Genomic DNA, 21,553 nt, shown 5'->3' with positions numbered 1-21,553 from the left:
AACCTCTCATATATATATATATATATATATATGTATTTGACGGTATGAATCAAGAAACTTTTACGTTTTTTATCACATATGTTTTGTTTATCATATATAATATGTTTATAATTTTTAACGATCTGTACGTATATGTATCATTTAAAGTTTAAATGCAGTTTAATGCGATGCCAAAGAGAAAGATTTCTTTATTAGTTAAGAAAAGGAAAGAAAAGAAAAGAAACCTAAATATATAATTAAATGAAGCAATGTATTTGGCAGTACAAATAAATATCTGATAAAATAACAGTGAATTGCTAGGAATGCTGAACTAACTTTGTGAGCTTTTTTAATGAACGTCGAAACACAAAAATAAAATTGACGAATTTTGCTTAGAGTTTGATGAAGGAAAGTAAGAAAGAAAAAATATTAGAAATTAAAAAAAAAAGAAGTAAGAAAAAATGGCGTTTGTTATTATAAGAATAAATAAACACAAAATATAAAATAATATTAAATAAATAAATGATGATACTTTCGTGAATGGACGTTTATGCTTGTACGGTGGCAACTATAGTATGTATGAAAATATATTTGTAAGTGTACGTAAGTGTGTGGGTGAGTAATGTAAGTATGTATGTTTGTATGCATAATCAGCGCCCAATGTATTATATAGTAAATACGGGATATACTTTTAATTTTTATATCGTAGTCTTAAGGCTAAACACTTTTTTGTACATTCATATGAAATGTAAAAACAAGTTTCTGCTACTATCATTATTATTACTATATTATTATTATGTTATTATTATTATCATTCTACGATAAATGATAAATGATTCCGATTATTACAGTATTTGCTGCGACAAACATTCAATCAAGCTTAGCATTGACGATGTACTGCCAAAAAATGAAAAGAACAAAAATAAGAGAAGAATATTAAGAAATTGAAAAAAAAAAAAATAAAAACCAGTGCTTGTAAACTTGTAGGAATTCGTAAACTTTTCTACCGATAAATATAACTAATTATTATTTTTTATTATTATCATTACTATTACTATTATTAATATTATTCTTAAATGGATTCAAGAGACTACTTTTTTTTCGTAATTTAGATCAAAAAATTGAATTTAACGCGAATGCTCGTACGTACTCATATATACACATCCACATTTATTAAAGTTTACAGAAGAAATAAAAAGAAAAAGAAAGTTAAAATTAATTAACAGTTTTTCTATATTAAAAATGTTTTTTTTTGTTCATATCGATTATATTAATAATTTAATTGTTTCCTCTTTTCTTTTTTCTCTTTTTTTCTTCTTTTATATTATATCTCAACAAATTAACCCTTTGCACCCGAGAGGTGAATTTCGTTAAATAAACGTAGAAATAATGGATATCTTTTTCCCAAACTTAATATAAGTTTCTGTTAGAAATGTAAATAGACGATATAAATAAATGAATGCATTTTTCTTTCCGATATTATAAGAAATAAGGTATCAAAGAGACACCAGATTTATGTGGCATAAAATAGAAAATGGGAAAAATCCAATTTGTGATCTAATAACGGATAGGTGTTGCGAGAGTACATTTAATAACAATTTGTTCAATTAGATATTTATTTTCTTCGAACATAAAATTAAAGTTAATAATTATAATTGTTTATTAGAAGAATATCGTACCTAAATGTAGATTACATTGTATCATCAGTAATATCCGTTTTAAATGAAAAATCAAAGCAATCTCTAGCAGGTGGTGGTAAAGGCAACCTGATAGGAGTTGCGGCTATGTTATTCCACAAACCAGGTAACCGAGATCCATCAGATCCATTGCATTGCATTCCTTTAAATGTAGTAGAAAAAAAATAAATGATTAGCATACTGATTAATTTAGAATACATTAAATATAACGATATAAATAATGGAATATAAATAGGAAAAACACATACCTAAAGGAGCGGCCTGATAAATATCGTGAAGTGCTTCAACACGAACTTTAGTCCACTCGATACTCTTGTAATTATCAGATATTACTTTTTCATTACTCGTCTTTTGATTTTCCCATTCTCTCATATAACGAAAATACGTTCTCAATGCATCATCGCTAATGGCACTTTTGCATACCTAATATACAAGTTATATTAATCATAAATTATTTGATAAATTTCAACAGTAAGATCATTTTGTAGATACAACCCTTTTCCCTTGGGTTTTTCCAAGCTGTTGGGTTCGATTGTATGCACACGTTCTTTTATCAAACAAATTGTAAAATAGAATTAATTTACCTCTAAACGTGTATTAGGATAATAGTGTATGTAATTAACACACATCTCATCGGATATAGCAAAACCACCCAGAGTAATATTATCTCTTTGCATAGTGTTGTAAGTACAGGTCGTTATCAAGGAATCACCCTATTAACGTTACAACAAATATCGATAATTGTATCGTCCGAATAAAGAAAAACGAAAGAAAAACGAAAGAAAAAACAAGATAAAAAGTAAGCTAACATTACTTACTGGTAAAACTGTAACAGGTTTAGGAAGTAATCTGATTTCTTGGAAATGTGTTGAATAATGATTATCATAATTCAAACGAGGTAGTTCAATTCCATCTCTAAAATGACGAGTAATTACTCTGGTGCCAGTTAAATGGGTGTGTAGTTGAGAACCAAATACGTGTATTCCACTTTGAGGTAAACCAACACCGGTGCATTCAGATATACAATGACCAGATAAAAGAAAAGATTCCTATAATAATTAATACATCAAAAATGAATAGAGTTATCAGGAATTGTTCATTTCTTCCAATAGACAATGAAATATTCATTACTTGTTGTGGCGGAATAGCCATTTTGTCGGTATATTCTAATCCCAATTCGATTACACCAGCGTCATACTTTCTTAAATTTTTCGTGAAAATGAAACGAATTCCCGAGGAATCTATATTACCAGCTTGGAGTTCAGGATTGTTGTAATGAACTTCTAACATAACGTGCGGATTAAAATTTTCACCACCGATTGGCAAACCAGCTTCTTCTGGATATACAAACGCATCTGCTCCCATAGCCCAAGCTGCCAGAACTTTCTTACATATCTGATTTCGAAATATATTACTCGATAAATTTGATCGTTCATTTAAAATTGAATTGTCATTCGAGCGTTTTTAATACCTGAGTTTTTTGTGGTCGATCAACACTATCACAGGGTCCTTCGTACATTGGAACTTCTGTGTCATCTGGACCAGAACAATGAAATACTTCAATGTGATGAATTAAATGTTTATTCTCCTCTTGAATCAGTGGACCAAATTGTAAAATATGGTGTCTGTTGGATATAGAATTTGTTTCTCAAAAAATGTAATCAATATAATTATATTTATTATCGCGAATCCAGCTCGACAATGAACCCAACGTGCCATTTCATTTTTTAAATACTTCTGAAGTTTTTAGAAATTAAATTTTTGTTCACTGAAGAATTCAAACCCTTATGCTAATTAATTTTACCCTAACGCAACTCTGTTCAGCTTCATGTATAGTGTTGAATTTTTCTTCGGCTCCTAGATTTGTTTTTTTTCTTCTCCTAGATATAAAGATTTTAATTGTTTTCAGTTTAACAATTTTAATTAAAAATGAATTGTCATGGGGTGTTGGGTTGTTCATTCGCGAGGTGGATCAGTAAATTTGGATTAAAACGAATTTACTTTAATTTCAAAGGAGAAGGTAATTTGAATACTCGACACCAATAAGTAGTTTCCTTATTCGGTATTTGAATATTTTTCACGGTAACGTCGAATTGCCATGCATCCGAAGGAAATGTTGGTTTTTTATGAATAACTCGTAACAATTCTGTCCTAGCCATGCCAGAAAATTGACCATCTGTTATTTTTAAACCTGCCAAGGAAGTTAAAGGACCTCGTCCTTTTATCCAGACGATATGCGTGGTGCCTCTCTAAAATGAACATTTCTTTAAATAATTTCTATTCATAAATTTTCTTTTTCAAAATAAGTTAGACACAAGTGTATGAATAGTTTACCTCGAATATATAATCATGTTCGTCGCAAGTATCGAATTTTCTCGTAAATGTAAACTTCATCGTATTGTTTCTTCTTTTCCAAGCAAAATTATCGCAATTTTGTTTTTCATCGAGAATCAATTTACCCTCAACGTCCGACCATGCATCCTGATATATTAATAATTTATATATAACAATAATATTAATCATTATTATCGTTTTACTTATGAAAATAATTTGAATAAGTTAGCTGCGATCGACGAGTACGCGCTCGTCATGGAAAAATTATAATATTTTGTATTATTTTTATCGTATCATTTTTGCGACACAATTCGTTGAAAAAAAATCTTTTCTTTTTATATATCTACCTGTAATTGAGTTTGTTGATGCCAATCGGTCCACAGAATACAATAATCTGCAGGTTTAAATTCCCCATAATCGGAAAAACCAATAGCGAACCATGTATTTTGATCACCGGTGTAATGAATTTCTACTTTCACCAGTTTGCTCGTTAAATCGATTCTACGAATAATTAAAAAACAATTGTTTCACGTAAAAATAATTATTTTCTAAGACACGAACTATACTACAAGAAGAAAATCATTTAAATATTCTTTCCAACGATATGATGAACTCGTGAAAGGTGCTATAGCAAAGATTTAAAATTAATGAATAATTTAACAATGATACCTCCAATGAAATGTAGCTTCCGATCCCAAAGGAATCGTGTGCACGTCATTTAAATTATTATTGTCAACAGATAAAGTAAACGCGACGATGTTTACAATTTTTAATAAGAGTAACACCGAAAAATTCACGAATAACATGGTCGAATTTATTATTTTATTAAACTGATTGATTATTAATTATCTTCTTTGTTAATAACGATCAATTTAAAGTTATTTTAACTATACTTGGATATAATATTTGCAACTAGTTTCGTTTTTCGTGGATGAACAGCTACTGACGATTTGATCGCTTCCACTTTTCTTATGTTGAAATTTTCGCGCGTATTTGAAATGGTGCGCACGCTCCGTGATCGTCGCGCAATCTGCCGGCCGAAGCGCGAACTGAGAAGGGTCAAAAGCGTGACGTCATCAACACTTTTTTAATTTTCCCGCTTAATTCGAATTTTACAAATACGATATTGAAACGATGTCAAATTAATTTCTATAATACAATTTTCTATATACAAAATATTTTCTATCGTATTTAAGTTATTTAATGATTAATATTATCGATAGAATTTATTTACCGCATCCTTGATTGCCCTTAAATCGAATTACGTAAAATACATTTCTTAATAGTTAGATTAAACAAGATATCGATTAATTAGCATTAAATGTTTAATTATACAGTCAAATCTGCTTAGTTACAACGTTTGAACAAATATGCAGTTTTTCTTTTAAATGTTATAAATTATGTTTTCTTCCTTCTTCTTTTTTTTTTATATTGATATAAGCGTTGAATAAGAGCGAAAGATCGAGTTTGATTTAAATAATTAGTAATTCAATTTCTTCTTTTTCTTTTCCTTTTATCAAGGTTACAGTATCGATTAGAAGTGTTATACTTTGTAATTTATGAAAGAGGAAAAATACCATTTGCAAATGATAGCCGATTATAATATTCATGAATTAATATTGTAATATTTATTGCTTGCATTGCACGAAATAATGAGCAATTAATTATATCAATGATGAAATCCAGTCTCATGATTTTCGTATCGAAAAAATCAATTATTCTAATTGTGCAAACTGATCGGTTTCATATATCGAAAAGGGAAGAAGAAAAAAGATCATTCGCACACACGCACACATACATATACATAAAGAGACGCATAACTTTATTAAACGAATAGGAAAAATTTTTAACGTTAAAAATTTCTTAATAACAAAATACCAGAGAAGGAAGAACCATATTGCATTCCCTTGCCATTTGAGTGAGGCATACCGTTTGGTAGAACGTAATAAAGAAATTCCATAGAAATTATTCCACGCATAGATGGAGAGAAAACTCTTCTCTTCGACTAAACTTTATTGCACTGAATATTATTAATGCGGTGAAACTAATACGTGATGGTATTGAAAATAGATTGATATTAACAATTCTAAGTTAAGAAAATTCTTTCATTAAAAATATGACATGAAAGTTTACCGAAAATGTTTTACCGAAATCGTATCAATACCCTAAATTATCGTACCTTTGATGTTTTTATTTTATTATCTTATCTACAGCGAATTTTTTCGATGTAAAAAGCTTGTTAGATGATGTGAAATCTTCTTGACCGATAAAAAAATATATACTTTAAATAAGAGTGAGAAACCATTCAAGTTAACGAGCATGCGAAGGGTCAACTAGTCACTAACGAACAATACTTCACATAATTCTGTCTTCTAAAATCTTTTATTAGTCTCATGGGGATTCTTTTTTGTTAAACGTTTGACCCTTTTTCTTATTTCTATAGTTCGAAAATCTATAAACCTATCAACCGAAAACTCGGTCATGTAAAATTTTTGAAAAAGAAGAAGAAAAAACTGCGAAGGTAGGATTTGAATATAAAAAGACCTTCTACCTATTCAAACCATAATCTCGTATTCATTCTTTTCATAGAAATTCGTCGGGCTTTTTTTTCATCTGGCCAATCCGGTTATTTTCACCCTTACGCTTATTTCTATAAGTAGAATAAATTCAACCGTATAACAGAAGATTTATCTTGAATTTATTTTGTGTAAATCATTTTTTTCTCGTCGGAGCGTTTAATGGAAAAATTTCATACGAAATTGTTTTAGAAAATAAAACAAATGTTGTATAAATTGATAGGAAGTGGTGTCATAAACTGCACAATATAGTTCAATGAACTTTTTAAGAATATATATTGTAAATTATATAAGAATAATATACGAATAATGAACAGATCCTTAAGTATGTATGTACAAATTATATACGATTTATAATACAACGAATTAATTGTCTATATATAATTATATTTAAATTTGTAAACAACATTAATATAAAACAATGTGAAACCGTGTGAAATATTTCAAACAGGTCTGTTAATTATTCGTAATAGCGAATTTATATTCTAATTGCTTAAATATTTTCTATCTTATTTATATCTCGAAGAAGACTCATTCGCCGGTCAATCGTGTCTGTGAGAAAGACAAGATATTTCACGTTCTAGCTTTTAACGAGCCTCGATTGAATATAATTGACAGTTTTAATCTCTTTAATAAGCGAGCACGTTCGTCTGAAGGCGCCGTCATAATAATCACCCAACTTACAAGAAAGAGAAACTATCATTTATAAATACAACAGACAAATTTATTTCTTTACTTATCTTAAAATACTTTGTAATATATTGCATGTTTCGTAAAAAAAGTTCCCATTAGAGTAAGATAAACCGATGAAAGATATAATCCGTAGGTTGAGAAAAAGGAAAAGAAAAAATAAAAATCCCCGGTCATCGGTCGTCACCGGGCATCATCATCACCACCATCAAGAACAACGACTTGGCGTGTGTCTGCTGCTGATAGTTAGACGTCCGACGAGCTTGATGTTGCCGAGCGATTTAATGGTGGTGGGGTAGAAGAATTACTTGGGAGTGGTGCTGAGAATGGTTTGAATGGGGGTAAGAAGACGCCGGGGGAACCTTTGGAGTGGGGTTTTAAGCGGAAGTGATGGGGGTAATCAAGAGGCACGTTGCCCTTGGACGCGCAGTGCCAGTCGGGAACACAGAGTCTTTGCAATAGGATTTCAGTGTCGGAGCAACTGGTCCATCGTGTCTCATAAAGACCGGGATAATATACAAAGCACGTGGTGAGGAATGTAATCTCCGATGAGAATCACCGAATCTTTAACCGTGTACGCAGCGTTAAACATCTCAACAGGTATATTAACGTCAACGGTACGTACATAATATCAGATATTTTCATTTTTAACCGAAATCCAACATTATAAACAATACGAGAACAAATAATATAATTGTGGAAACATTATTTTTTGTCATTTTTTAAAAAATATAAAAAGAATTTTACGTTACCGACCGAGCCAAGCAGCGCGGGACACCGCGTCTTTTTTCAGACGCCCCCCTCGTCTGATTTTATTTTATTTTATTTTATTTTATTTTATTTTATTTTATTTCTTTCCTTCCTTCCTTCTCTCTTGTATATACGATTATTTTATAATATTCTCTACGTTTCTTTTTAGTTATCTTATTTTTTTAATTGACTTAAGAACGTGACTTATAGTCGTGGTTGGTCGTGAACGCAACGTGATTTGATTAAATGCGAATTGAAATGTCTTCTGTTTTTTTTTTCTTTTTTAAATGCGTTGATTAAGATTTAATTTGAATTACGCATGGAATACTTTGACGTATAATTGATAATAAATTTAGGAATGTTATTGGTTTAAATATTTGTATAGATCGAATGATCCAAGCGGTTAATTTATAATAGATCGTTGATACGATTGATCAATATTATGTATTCTAAGCATGAATTTTTTTACAGACTATCTAATCGTGTCTCTTTTTATTCGAATGATTTACTTACAATTATTTGATATATTTAGTTTAAACAATATACTATATATTTATTGTATAATATGAAATTGTTTCGTTACGACTTTAGGTAGGAAAAATAATTTACGTTAATATTATAATATTAAGAATAAAAACACAAATAAGAGGTAATAAGAATTTTTTGCAGAAATTGTAAAGCAAAGGAAATGATAAAATTGATGAATAGCGTAAACGCAAAGCGTTTTGTTTACGACAAGCGATAAGTTAGTTGACACAACGGCATCTGCTTCTACAAAGTGTTAAATACCCTCTCTCTCTTTCTCATTCTTGTTATAACTCAACATCTAATTGTTATCACGAAAGCGATCTGTAGACGTTTTTATAATATTAAACAGTGGAATAATTTATCCGATACAAATAGAGAAATTTCTTTGAATATTTTTAATTAAAACTGTTTTTATATTTACATCTAAATTCTATAAAAAGATATATTGTATTTTTATCAAAACACAAAATGAAACGCGACTTTACCGGGTGCGAAATTCAGTTATAATAATATACGATTTAAAATTTACATGACGTTATACAAGATTTGCATATACACACACGCACACACATATACATGAATACTGCAAGGATAAATTCATACGATTTTAATAGAAAACTCTTTCCCAATACTTTATTTGTTTCTATTTTCGAGTACTTAGAAGAAGAAAACTTTTGGTTACGTTTTTGGGGGTAACTTTGATATCTTAAAATTGTTTAAAGACATAAATCATAGATTGAAAGTAGTTGGTATAGCAGACAAGTTTATGTCGATTCGATCGAATCATTTGATTTTACCAAGAACTACAAGATCTCTTCTTGCACTCTTGGCTCAGTTCCCACAGATTGTCTCTTGAGTGTAGATACGAAAGCTTATTCTCTTATGTTAGTCCCTCTGTAGTCTTCAACATTCTAACTTTCTGTCTTTTCTTATTATTCTCCAATATAAAGTCCAATATTAATAAATTCGATACTCTCGTTTATTTTATTTCTTTTCTTCTTCTTTGCGGTCAAAAAAAAAGAGGAAACCAGTTAACAGGATTTTCAAAGATATGCATGATCAACCACTAATCTAAGTGTTCCTTTATCTAAGGACAAAATTATTCACTCAATTTTTATATTAATATAAATTTAAAAATGTATATATACTTAATATTTGCTTTTAATTATAATTAATTTGTATATACAGGATGCCCTATATATAACTTGTGATGCAAGCAAACTTCATTCAATTTCAGTTCGATAAATTTCGATATCTTCTTACTCTCGAATATTTCGAAGAACATTTTTATGCTTTTTAATAAGTTTTCAAATATTGTTAATATAATAAAATCTCTTGTATCTGTGTTACTTTTATGTAATCTTATGCTTATCAAACAAGGAAACAAGTTTCATCATGGTTGCGTCAAGTGAACAAATTCAAATCAACATTTTCTATTTAGTTTTTCATGTATAATCAATCCTTTGGCTCTATTATACAACCAGTTACAGGACACTCTGTATATATAAATAATTAATTAATATTAATTTTTTAAACACTTAGAGGAAATAAAAGAATAAAAAAACAATATATCACTTGGTATAAATTAATGAATATAAAATGTAGACAATTATAATTGTACGATATACATATGATATAGTATTGAATATATAGTTTAATATTTAACATTGACAAACCGAGTGTAAATATAAAAAAAATAAAAAAAATAAAAAGGGACATCGGAATGATGAATCGCCATTATCGAGTACGAATGACTAACATCTTGCGCAATATTGCACGTCGCGAATATTTATCACTGATGCATGAAACTAGTGCAGTTCTATACAATGTATTTGTGTGTGTGTGTATATGTTTAAACACAATACTAGTTAAAAGCAATCGTTGAAAATAAGGAGCATGATTTCGAGAAAACTTCCCTTTTCGTATCTTTTTTATCAATGACGTGTCTCTCTTTTTTAACTGTAAAAATTTACTCTAAAGCAGAATAATAATAAGAAGAAACAATATTATTACAACGCTATAAATGGTTTCTATAGAAAAAGATTACAACGTGATGTTCGCGTGAAAAGAACAAAATAATCTTGTTAGTTAGAAAGATAATACATTTGAGTTACCAACTCTTGGAACTTATCTGACTTTTTAAAAAGAAATCGAAAAATATCTTTTATCTGCAATAAAAGATTACCAAGCATGCAATGTATTTATATATGATTTGCAACTCGTTTGTATCCAATTAGATAGAGTGCCAATACTATATTGAGTGGGTGTTATATAGCCTTAACCTTTGCCTTCAATTCGCAAGTTTCTAATTCTGAAACGTTTTCTCCTTTTCTATCGGGATAGGGGGGAGGGGGACGTTGTTAGTCACACTTCTATCTGCATACATAAATCTTCTATATGTAAGATAACATTCACAGAGTGTGTGTGAAAGAGAGAAAGAGAGAGAGAACCGGAATGATGCCAGAAGAGAAGTGCAAGCTCATTGATACACCAATATACCTGTTATAGGAATGTTCATTGTCATAAACAGTGTCATATGCTTTTCATTTATTTTTGTATTGAATTATATTTTAACGAACACCTCTACAGCTATCCAATACTATCAAAGAATTCGCGTCTTTTTTACAGACTGTTTTAAAGTCAATAGCATGTGGTTTTATTTATCCGTACTGGTCATCCATTCAGCTTACTAATCGTGTCCAAGTTGCTTGACTTTAGTAATCTCAACGTTCTTATCTTTTCCCGTACTTTAAAAGTCAATTTTATATCGGATCTAATCAACTGTGATCATATTTCAATTTTATATTATAATTACTCGTCTCTCGTGAATGATATTTTAAATTGTAATATAATTTTAAATAATGCACCCTCCACAAGAAAATGATTTACTTATGATACGGTATATACAACAAATGTATATGATTATTTGTATGTATTTATTATAGTAAAAAGAAGATACGCGCGTACCGGCAACTTCTAAGAGCACTAGAAGAGGCCACAGAGCAGGCTTCTGTAATCGATGGGTTGAGAACGCGAAACTCGTGCCTTCCACCTTTTTCTTTTCTTCGTTACCAAGGTGCTTAGCTTACCGATGAGCCATGCTGAAGGTAGTGGGCGCTTCTTGGCTGCAAACGCGCATCTCCACGTACATTCTTGTCGCCGTCGCTCTTCTTGGCGTCGGCGCCATCATTCTTGGTGAATTTGGACAGTAAGTTTTCATATCAAAATAAATATATCTAATAAAATAAAGTAGTCAATGAAGTTTCTATTAAAAAATTAATAATTATAAAAATTATATTCATTTTTTTACTATATAATGTTAACGAGAAATGATATCAATTGATAACAATTGGTTTTTAATTAAAAACAAAAAAGAATATTGAAATACAAATTCGCGATGATAGCATCCGACGACGTGATTTATTTAAATACTAAATACTATATTTCACTCGTTATTAATCGCTCGAATAAATAAACACTTAGCAAAGACATTTAAATAAATTGCATACTCAGAGATTGTGAATTGCATACAGAGAGAGAATTCGCGTATCTTCTCACGATGAAGTTTGAAAATAATGTATATCAAATATCGTGAGATTCTTTTTCATTTTTCTTTGTTAATTGTATTCTTTACTTACAGTGTTGAGAAAGATGGGACATACTCAGCAACTGTGTCGTGGAATCACAAGGGAGGATACCGTATTGACTTTTGGGGCCAAGGCAATGATCTTACAGCTATTTCATTAAATGCCGCACGTGCATATTACAAGACTGGAATTTTAGAAAATGGGTTTGTCTACATTTTGTTTCTTCTTGTACCCCAAAGTATCCTAATAATTCCTAGTCTTGTCATTTTACAATCTCTGAAAGCAAAAGTTGGCTACAAAATCTCGTAAAAAGGAATAGTAATTGATTATTAAAATAAGATACAACATTTTTCTATTCCATCCTTAATTAAAATACACTTTCTTCCCCAATGAATGTTAAACGTATCGCATGACCGGTTTGTTTATTTGTCTTTTTCTCTTTCCAAGAAATATTTCATCAAATTCTGCATTCCGTTATTGGTCCGATCAATACGAGACCGGTTTAGTGTTAAATATCAAATTTTTTCTTAACACTGAGATAGAGAAAAATTAATTGGATAATGCGATAAAATAAAAGTAATTATCTAATTTTATATACCTCTTGAAAAATGTCGTTAACACAGGTGGTCTATCATTGAAATTGAAACATCGGCAAAATATCCGGACACAGTACAAGCATATGCGGCAGGCCTTTTGGAAGGTAGTTTAACGTGGCAATTGATACACCATCATTGGTACAACACCATCAATGTAATATGCAATAAAAATCCAGTCGAATGTAGAAAATCACGACGGTATCTTCGGGAGAATGCAGCTGTGATACGCGAGCGTGCTGAGTTGTTGGAATCTAAGGACTCGTTTTGGCATATGGTGCGTATCATTCCCATAAACAAATGATTTCTCCCCTCGTTTATTATTCCTCGTAATTTATAATTTTGCTCGATAATCTTGTCGATGAAGGTACGATTGTTTTATGCACAATTGGATGGTTTGGAAGTTGGTTGGCGTTTCGCGGTACGTCGCAGTCGTCAATCGGCAGAAATACAAACGGAAGATTTTCTTTGGCTAGCAATGGCTTCTGATTTATCCTACGACGATTTAACATTGATCAATGGATCGAACACCTCGATCGGCGAAAAAGGCATGATTTTTCTTAAAGCACTTGCCAGAGAAAATAAGAAACAACCACCGCTTATTGCAATTGGACACAACACTGCTGCACCGTAAGTATCAATTATTTACCATTGACGTAACACTGTCGTTAATTAAAAAGAACAAATTGATCAAATTCTGATGGTTTTATGCAGCGAGGATCAAATGAAACAAAAAAAATAAATAAATCGTGGGTATTATAAAGAACGATCGTACAATTTTTGTCAACGGAGAGAATCAAGAAAACTTGCCTAATTCGTGTTCTTTTCCAGATACGCCAAAATGTTGAGACTTTTGAAAAGATACAAATTCAATTATCATGTATTGCCTGGGTCAAAAAATGTAGCACTAATACCAACTAAATCGATCATCATGTCTTCATATCCTGGAGCGCTTTCCTCGCACGATGAGTTTTATTTAATGACATCTGAAAATCGAGAGTTGATAGTTGCTGGTATGCCATTGTCAGTTCCAACTCGTGATCCTTGGGATTTTGCAAGTCTGGAAAATCAAGTACGGTTCTGTGTAAAAACATGTAACGTTATTATACATTGTAAACTACGAATATATAAAATATTTGTTATTATTCCATCAGGTAATGTCGTCCATCAGAGTAATGGCAGCAAATCGTTTAGCAACGGATAGCAAATCGTGGTCTAAAGTTTTAACTTTTCAAAATGGTGTCAATTCGATGCACCAGTGGATCACATACGAACCAAGATCCGCCAACGTTTGGTTAATCGAACAATTAGGAAGTATCACTCACGTTGCCGATTATACGAAAAATTTGACCGATAGCGGTGTTATCCTTTGTACTGGTTTACCATATTTCCAAGAGATCGAGAAAGCAGCTGGTACTATCAACGAGGATGATCTTTTAACGAGGAAACGTTATTTGATGCAGTCGCAAGAGAACATTACTATAATGGAACATGTTAGAAATTTTATGCGAGGCGGCTACAGCAGCCAAGAAGAGAAGTCGTCCACTCTAGAGAATATTAATGAAACTTATCGTTTGAATTTATCTCAAATCCGAACTTACAGAGGTGACTTGGAGAAGCCGCCGTTACCGATGGGTGTCATCGACAGCAAAATAATAGCCGCCGATCTGAACGGATTGGAACTGTTCGAGGCTACTTCCGGTCCGGTTCGTTTCAACGAATTAACATCCCCCTTTCAATGGTCTAAATCATTTCCAAATATTTCACACATTATGGGTCAACCGGATGTCTTCGACTTCGACAGCGTTACACCTTTGTGGGTTTGGATTTAATGCAACGAGAATTATGACAAACTACTACGAGAACGTACAGAGAACAACAATTTGGGAAAACTTAGCAATCTCTCTCGTTGCTTTTAGGTATTATTATAAGTCAAATCAATGTTCGTTCAAAAACGAATTATTCCTTCTTTACTTTTATCTCTTTCTCTCTGATACTAATCAGTATCAGATTTTTTTAAGATATACTTTTTTTTTTGTATCTAATTTATGTTTTTTTCTTTTTTCTCTCTTCTTCGTCAATCTATAGATATCTCTAAGTCTTCTGCAAACAAACTGCCACAATTCAACCTCGGTGACAAAAACATAAAATACTTATGTACGTTCTTAAACAACAACGAATCTTCATTAAGCATAATTTATTCACGCTGAAAAAATCCTTCTTCTCTCCTTCATATTTATCGCTTTCGCAGCTGGCTCATATGTCAGCTACCTTTGGTAAACTTTTTAACGAAATAAATGAATCAATAATAAAAAACAAAATAAGACTAATCGTCTGTTATCGTTTACAACAACATCCTTTGACTCAGTCTTTAAATGTGATTCCTATAATTATCTTCTACGTGGATAACAACGTGGATAACAACATGGATTTGGATAAGAAATGATTTTTTTTCTCACAGGATTTTAATAGATCTATGAAACTGGCTTTTCTGCGATCAAAGAAATGTTTTATTCATTTCAAACAAACTAATTGGAAGAACGTTAAAAAGAATTTAAGAAAAAAGAAATAAGAACAAGGATTTAATTTGCATTGATCGCAGAACAACGGTGTCCATTTCAATATAATATTGTGAACAATCTTCATTTATTTATTGAATTTTATAATCGAGATACACGTTCTCAAAGTGTTACCTCTTCATTTCTTTTTTATATTTTCTTTTCTCTTTTTTCTTTCAATTTATTTTCCTTCTTTTATTTTCATTCTTTTTTCTTTCTTTTACTTTTTCTTTTTCTTTTTTTTTTTTTTTTAAACATTTTTTTCTTCGACATTCTGTCCGTTCTGCTCGTACGCAGTCGGCTGAAAACAACAATGTTGTAGAAGAGTATAGAGACTACTTCTAGAATTTTTGCGGACGATCTGTACAAAGATAAAGTGCAATAATTAATTTAGCAAAATCTTCAAAGACTTTTCCTTGTTCATTTTTTTATATTACAAATCTACGAATCTATTAAAGATAAAACAAAAGAAAAGTAGTAGAACAACAAGCACGGACTACCGTGAAACGGTTTTCATGTTTACAAAACCGAATAATGTTTCAAAGAATGTTATGACTTTTTGTAATTGTAACGATGGTAAAAAAAAAAAAAAAAAAAACAAAAGAAAAATAAATCGTCGTTTCTAATTGGCACTTTAAATTCGTACAAGGATCGAACCGGATGGATAAAAATATTAGGATGATAAAGAGGCACCGTGTTACCGGTTTCTTCGAGCAAAGCGATCCCCCTCGAGCGAATCGTGCATCCGCTATCACCAAGTGTAAAGACATTATTAGCGAAATAAGGAAATAGGAAAATGTAAGGGGTCCTTGCGTAACGTAAGATACATTAACGTATCGATATAACACACAGAGCCAGCTAAGCATTCTACGAACGATAGGAATTTTCGATACAATTGGGCCCTTACCGTAATCTGATATATTAAAAAGTATGGAATATATTAATCAATAAAAATACTATCATTTTTCTCTTTATATACAGATATATATATATTAAACTTTATAACAATGTGTAATTTATATTTAACGAACTGCATATTCTAAGCTCGTAATGTTTTTTATATCACATTCATTCCAAATGTAAAATTTTGATAAATTAAAAGATAGTATATCTATATAAGGCTATCTTCTTTAGACGAGAAGTGTAAATCAGATCTAATCAATGAATGCTAACAATGATAAATAAATTACAAGTAACCCATTCGTATCGATAAATTCCAAACGATCGATTCGGTTAATACGATTTACCCGTGACTCATTACCTATAACGATTAATATTGTTTCTCGGTCCAGCCACGCGCCCATGGCACCGAGGACCACGGAATTCCCACATTTTATTTCTGCCTAAAAGTCATATATATATATGTATATATACACACATATATATACATATATCCCTTTCGTAATCTCATCATCATAGTGTGATCTCTTCCTTTCTTCGGGTGATGCGCAACATGAAAATACAATAGATATTATGATATTATATCTAAATTATTCTCACGTTGCTACTGTACATTTTCATTGTTTGTATAATTATCTCTCTGTTGTGTAATATCTATATATACAAATCTGTTTCTTTTTTCTCTATCGTTAAGATGTCAAAAGAATTTGTTGGCTAATAAAATTGGGAAGATGATGGGTACCTCGAGACCAGGACGGTAGGTCCAAACAATCGCCTGCCTTGAGGCAAGGGACCGGTAAGGTCCAACAGCGGTGAGAGCTGTGATTGGTTGAAACAATATGTGGCTATCGCCCGCCATTCTGGGATGAAACGAAACGAATTTTTTTTTTTTTTTTTTTTCTACCCTTCCTCATTAAAAAAACAAAATTGAAGAGGAGAGAGAGGTGTGCAAATATATTTCAAACATATTCTGCGTTAAAAATGTAGGTATATACGTTATACATATATATATATACGTATAAATCGCGCGTTCAAGTGCATACATACATTACATACAAATTGTATTTGAAATTAAAATTATAAAAAATAAGAAAAGAAATAATAATAATAATAATAATAAAATATTAATTAACAAATAACATAACGTATCTATCCCAGAAAAGCAGATTATGCCCAATTTTGTAGAGCTTTCCACAGAACGTCTTTATTCGGAACAGTCTATAATATGACACTCAATAAATAACAGAACTTCTACATGTCCAAAAATTCTGCCATCAGATTGTCCTGCCGAATTTAAAAACAAAACAAAAAAAAAGAGAAAAACTACTGATGCGCCGAATACGAGAGCAAAGCCGCTCGCAAATTGAATTCAAATGAGGAGAGTATTCCCGCGCGTATACGCTAGATACCACGTGATTCTCACGCGGCAATTTTTGAATTGGGAAGATGAAAGATGGAAGAAACAAAAAGGGGAAAAAGAGGAAAGAGGACAAGAAATAGAAGAAAAAGAAAAAGAAAGTTAAAAGGAATCCGATAATTCGGCAAGACAATCCCTGAAAAATAAATTATATAATAACGATGCGTAGATTTAGGTACGTACACGTGTTGTATACACGACGCGATATGCACTTTCAAGAATTCGTTTTAGTCGGAGTGTACTATAGCTGAGAAACTCAAAATTGAAAAAGAGAGACAAACAGGGTGCCTACTGACGATTAACTTAACACAACAACAAGATATAAAGAATGCATATTAATAATAATAATTGAAAAAAAAAGAAAAGAAAAAAAACAAATATGACCCATTATAACACGCACAAATATATTTAGATACACAATCCTTTCTTAAATTTCAAGATATATATCAAATCTTCTATTTTTTATTTTATTTTATTATATTTTATTTTAATTGAATATTTCTCTATCTCTCTCTTTCATTTATACATGAATTTCGGCAGCAGCTCCTCTTGCACAGTCTTCGCCACGCTTTTGCGATACGTAAACCGTGCCAACTTCGTTTTCTGAAAGCAGCAAATGTATACAAATTTCGAAATTCGACGGGGGAAATAAGAGAAATTTTCCTTTTAAAAAATCATTTTTATGTATGCGCACATATGTACGTATATGCAAATGTTTTTATTACGGACACGTTTTTCCTTCTTTCTTTTTTTCTTTTTTTTTTTTTTTCCAAAAGCGAAATGAAAATTTTGTCTATTCTCTTTCTCTTTCTTTCTTGTTTTGGCTAAAGTATCATAGGACACATAACTAGGAAGAAAATACGTTAACGACTATAATCACTATGTTACTAAAAACACAGTGTGTTTGTGTATGTATGTATGTATGTATGCATAATGTGTGAATGTATTCTGAAGCATAAAACTGTGCACCGACAATTACAAGATCTAAATATTTTCTTGTTTTTGTTTATGTGAAGTATCAGTTTTTTTTTTCAACAATTCAATCAATCAATCAATCTATATATATATATGTACACACACATATACTAATGCTATCAATAGACACCCTGAAGAAAGAAAGATGGAGACTAAAATATTCAAAAAAAAAAAAAAAAGAAAAGAAAAAAGAAATTAACTAAGAGCGAATTTTAACTCGAGAAAAGAAAATCAAATTGATAGAGCAATGCAGAAACATAGAAAAATTACAAATTATTTTTGTTTGTTTGTTTTTTTTTTTTAAATAAGATAGAAAATATGAAACTGAATCGAGAAGAGAGGTCTTTTTTCCTTTGAAATTTTTTTCTATGAAAATAGTAGTAGTAGTGATAGTAGTAATAGTAACAGTAATAGTAGCAGTAATAGTAGTAGTAATAGTAAGTAGTAGAAACAGAACAGATGATTGAGAGAATGATGAGACAAATAATCAAATCCGATACTTCACGATCAAGTTTGGCCGATTTAAATAGAAACGGCAAAGGATAAAAGTGGACAATACGACGTGAGTCGAGTGTAGAGAGCCGGTGTCCATTATCTTTCTCTTATTTTCTTTCTTTTTGTTTTTTTAATATATATATAGATATACGTTTAAATTATTTTTTATCTTTCTTTTTTCCTTTTGTTTTTTTTTTGTAGGCACCCTCTGTACTTACCACTCACTCATGCGTCACCAAAATGTTCCTTGCAAAGGAAAGGACTATCTCAAGTCGAGTCGATTACTATTGCCTGGTGCTAATTATTGATCAAAAGCCGATCCTAGTACTATCTTTTATATTTTATTACTATTATTGTTTTATTATTATTGTAATATATATATAAAATATAGGAAAGAAAGACTGAAAAAAAAAAAGAAAAGAAAGAATGGCGGCAAAAGTATTTCAACTCGACCTGAAGCATTTTAACAAAATAAAATTTATACGACAGACTAACCTGAGGCGACAGAGTCTTCACACTGCGGCTAGTATTTTTACTATTACTTTTTAAAATATCATACGATCAATTTATCGGATCACATAAAAGTATATCAACGAATTTGTCATAGAACACAGAAATAAGTTGAGCTTTTGAGAATTTAATTTTCTAAACAAACCTGTGCTTTTTTTTATCTTTCATTATTTCCTGTTTTTCTTTTTATTTTTTTTTTCTCTCTCTCTTTCTATCTCTATTTCATTCTCAAACTCTCTCTCTTTCTCCCTTCCAAATTCGTTGATTATCTTTTTCCTTCTTCTATTTTTTCTATTTTTCTTTTTTTTTAATAATAATAATAATAATAATATAATATATATATAACTCAAAAAAGAGAAAAGAAAAAGAAATTTACATATAAATTAAAATAGATAGATATAATAATCTCTCTCTCTTTCTCTCTTTCTCTCTCTCTCTCTCTCTCTCTTTCTCTCTCTTTCTCTCTCTCTTTCTATTTTCCTTTCTTTTTTTCTACGATTTCTTCATTTTATTCTTTTTTATTTTCTTTATAATTAATCATCCCCAGCTGCAGCGTGAAGCGCCACCCATCCGCGATTATCGCGTTTCTCCATTAGGACACTGGCGTGTAGTGACTGAGGTGTTTAGTTTACTTGTTTCGATTTAATTTTATTATTTTGCCCTATGTATGGAAACGGTTGAAACTAAAAATCTAATAATTTAAATATACAAGCATATTTCATGTAAAGCATGATTGAAAATTACTATTAGATTAGCCCCAACTCTCTTCCCACCCCACCCTATCTCACCCTGTTCAACAGATTCACAAGCTAAACATATATTTTTCTAGAAAATATATATATATATCGTATTAAGATTTGCATAAAATAAACTCACTTGGTGTGTGTCAATTAACAACTCAAAAAGTATTCATTAATTAACAACTTCTGTTCTTTCATTAAACATTATAAATATAAAGATTAAATATGGTGAATATAGAGATTGTAATTTATATATTTTTATCTTTTTTAAAATAATGAATAAAGATAGTAGATATAAAATATAGATCATTTAGAGAAAGAGGAATTATAAAACAATAGTAATAACAACAACAACAATAATAATAGATAGATAAATGGTAAATCTAAGAAAGCAAAATTCAAGCGATTAAAAAACAAAATGAAGAAAAAAGAAAAAAGGTAACCCCATCATGATTTTGTTTAATTTTTACTTAACAAGACACGCAGAGGAAGTTTCTAAAAAGAAAAAAAAGGAAATAGTTCCAACCGTTTCCTTCACGGTCAAGATGATGATGATAATGATGATGATGATGATGATGATGATGATAATAATAATAATAATAATAATCATAATCATAATAATAATCATAATAATAATAATAATGATAATAATAATAATAATAGTAATAGTAAAAGAGTTATTACTCCCTCAGGCACTAACGTATAGATGCGTCGTGGGTCTTTATCGTCAATGATATAATAAAAAACAAAGATTTTGCTAACTTCGTGTAAGCTTCGTGGGACAGGATACGTCAAGTGCAGGCACGGGCCCGGTTCGATGATGAACTGTATTCCACGCAAGAGACGTAACGTATTTAGCGGGTGTGCTGCTTCTCCTATTTTCATCTTCGTCTTCATTTTCATCTTCATTTAATCTTCTGTCGGTCAAAAAGTTCGGTCCGAACCCTAATATGATTTTAGGGGCGAGCCCATAGCACAAAGTGCAATGGTGGAGTGGGCCCGTCCACGGGAGGCGATCATCTAAAGCGTGGATGCATCATTGGCGCCAACATCGGTGCACCGGGGAATCCCATTGGAGCTGCAAATGCCGGATGCATAGCACCCGGTGGTAACGCTCCTATCATCCCTGCAAAACATATCAAATTGTCAGTATTCTTCGATATTAATCATTCTCATCTTTATATTTATGTATGTGTATAATTGTGTATGTATATATATATATAT

At 30.9% G+C, this 21,553-nt stretch overlaps 2 protein-coding genes and 2 long non-coding RNA genes across 5 annotated transcripts; 1 reads left to right on the top strand and 3 right to left on the bottom strand.

Annotated features, from left to right (window-relative positions):
• Window positions 1-1,577: 1,577 nt before the first annotated feature.
• On the bottom strand, window positions 1,578-4,998 carry LOC106792493 (tyramine beta-hydroxylase). The gene is made up of 10 exons (XM_014758933.1): window positions 4,680-4,998; window positions 4,358-4,511; window positions 4,011-4,157; window positions 3,678-3,925; window positions 3,148-3,301; window positions 2,808-3,071; window positions 2,495-2,725; window positions 2,261-2,389; window positions 1,925-2,099; window positions 1,578-1,818 (listed from the first exon to the last, which is right to left on the bottom strand). The coding sequence occupies exons 1-10, from the start codon at window positions 4,814-4,816 to the stop codon at window positions 1,670-1,672; spliced, it is 1,788 nt and encodes a 595-aa protein (XP_014614419.1). The 5' UTR covers window positions 4,817-4,998; the 3' UTR covers window positions 1,578-1,669.
• A 2,341-nt stretch (window positions 4,999-7,339) lies between these two features.
• Window positions 7,340-15,050, top strand: LOC106792481 (putative phospholipase B-like lamina ancestor). 2 transcript variants are annotated; one of them, XR_001382301.1, is made up of 8 exons: window positions 7,341-7,893; window positions 11,500-11,762; window positions 12,195-12,344; window positions 12,765-13,011; window positions 13,102-13,364; window positions 13,566-13,806; window positions 13,889-14,653; window positions 14,823-15,043. XR_001382301.1 is itself a non-coding variant. In XM_014758917.1 (7 exons), exons 2-7 carry the CDS (start codon window positions 11,653-11,655, stop codon window positions 14,564-14,566), a joined length of 1,689 nt encoding a protein of 562 aa, XP_014614403.1. In that variant the 5' UTR covers window positions 7,340-7,893; window positions 11,500-11,652; the 3' UTR covers window positions 14,567-15,050. The 2 variants fall into 2 exon arrangements, 1 of the variants encoding a protein (XP_014614403.1); XM_014758917.1 differs by having other exon boundaries at window positions 7,340-7,893; window positions 13,889-15,050.
• LOC106792483 lies at window positions 12,351-12,781 on the bottom strand. Its single transcript, XR_001382303.1, has 3 exons — window positions 12,740-12,781; window positions 12,488-12,674; window positions 12,351-12,417 (listed from the first exon to the last, which is right to left on the bottom strand). It is a non-coding gene; the product is annotated as an uncharacterized LOC106792483 (long non-coding RNA).
• Window positions 15,051-16,728: 1,678 nt separating the features above from the next.
• LOC106792482 lies at window positions 16,729-21,529 on the bottom strand. The gene is made up of 2 exons (XR_001382302.1): window positions 21,092-21,529; window positions 16,729-18,212 (listed from the first exon to the last, which is right to left on the bottom strand). It is a non-coding gene; the product is annotated as an uncharacterized LOC106792482 (long non-coding RNA).
• Window positions 21,530-21,553: the final 24 nt, after the last annotated feature.

The sequence above is a fragment of the Polistes canadensis genome, unplaced genomic scaffold (genome assembly GCF_001313835.1).
Source record: "Polistes canadensis isolate GaletaPanama2010 unplaced genomic scaffold, ASM131383v1 scaffold_448, whole genome shotgun sequence".
Lineage (NCBI taxonomy): Eukaryota > Metazoa > Arthropoda > Insecta > Hymenoptera > Vespidae > Polistes > Polistes canadensis.
This window is presented reverse-complemented; position numbering and strand designations above follow the sequence as displayed.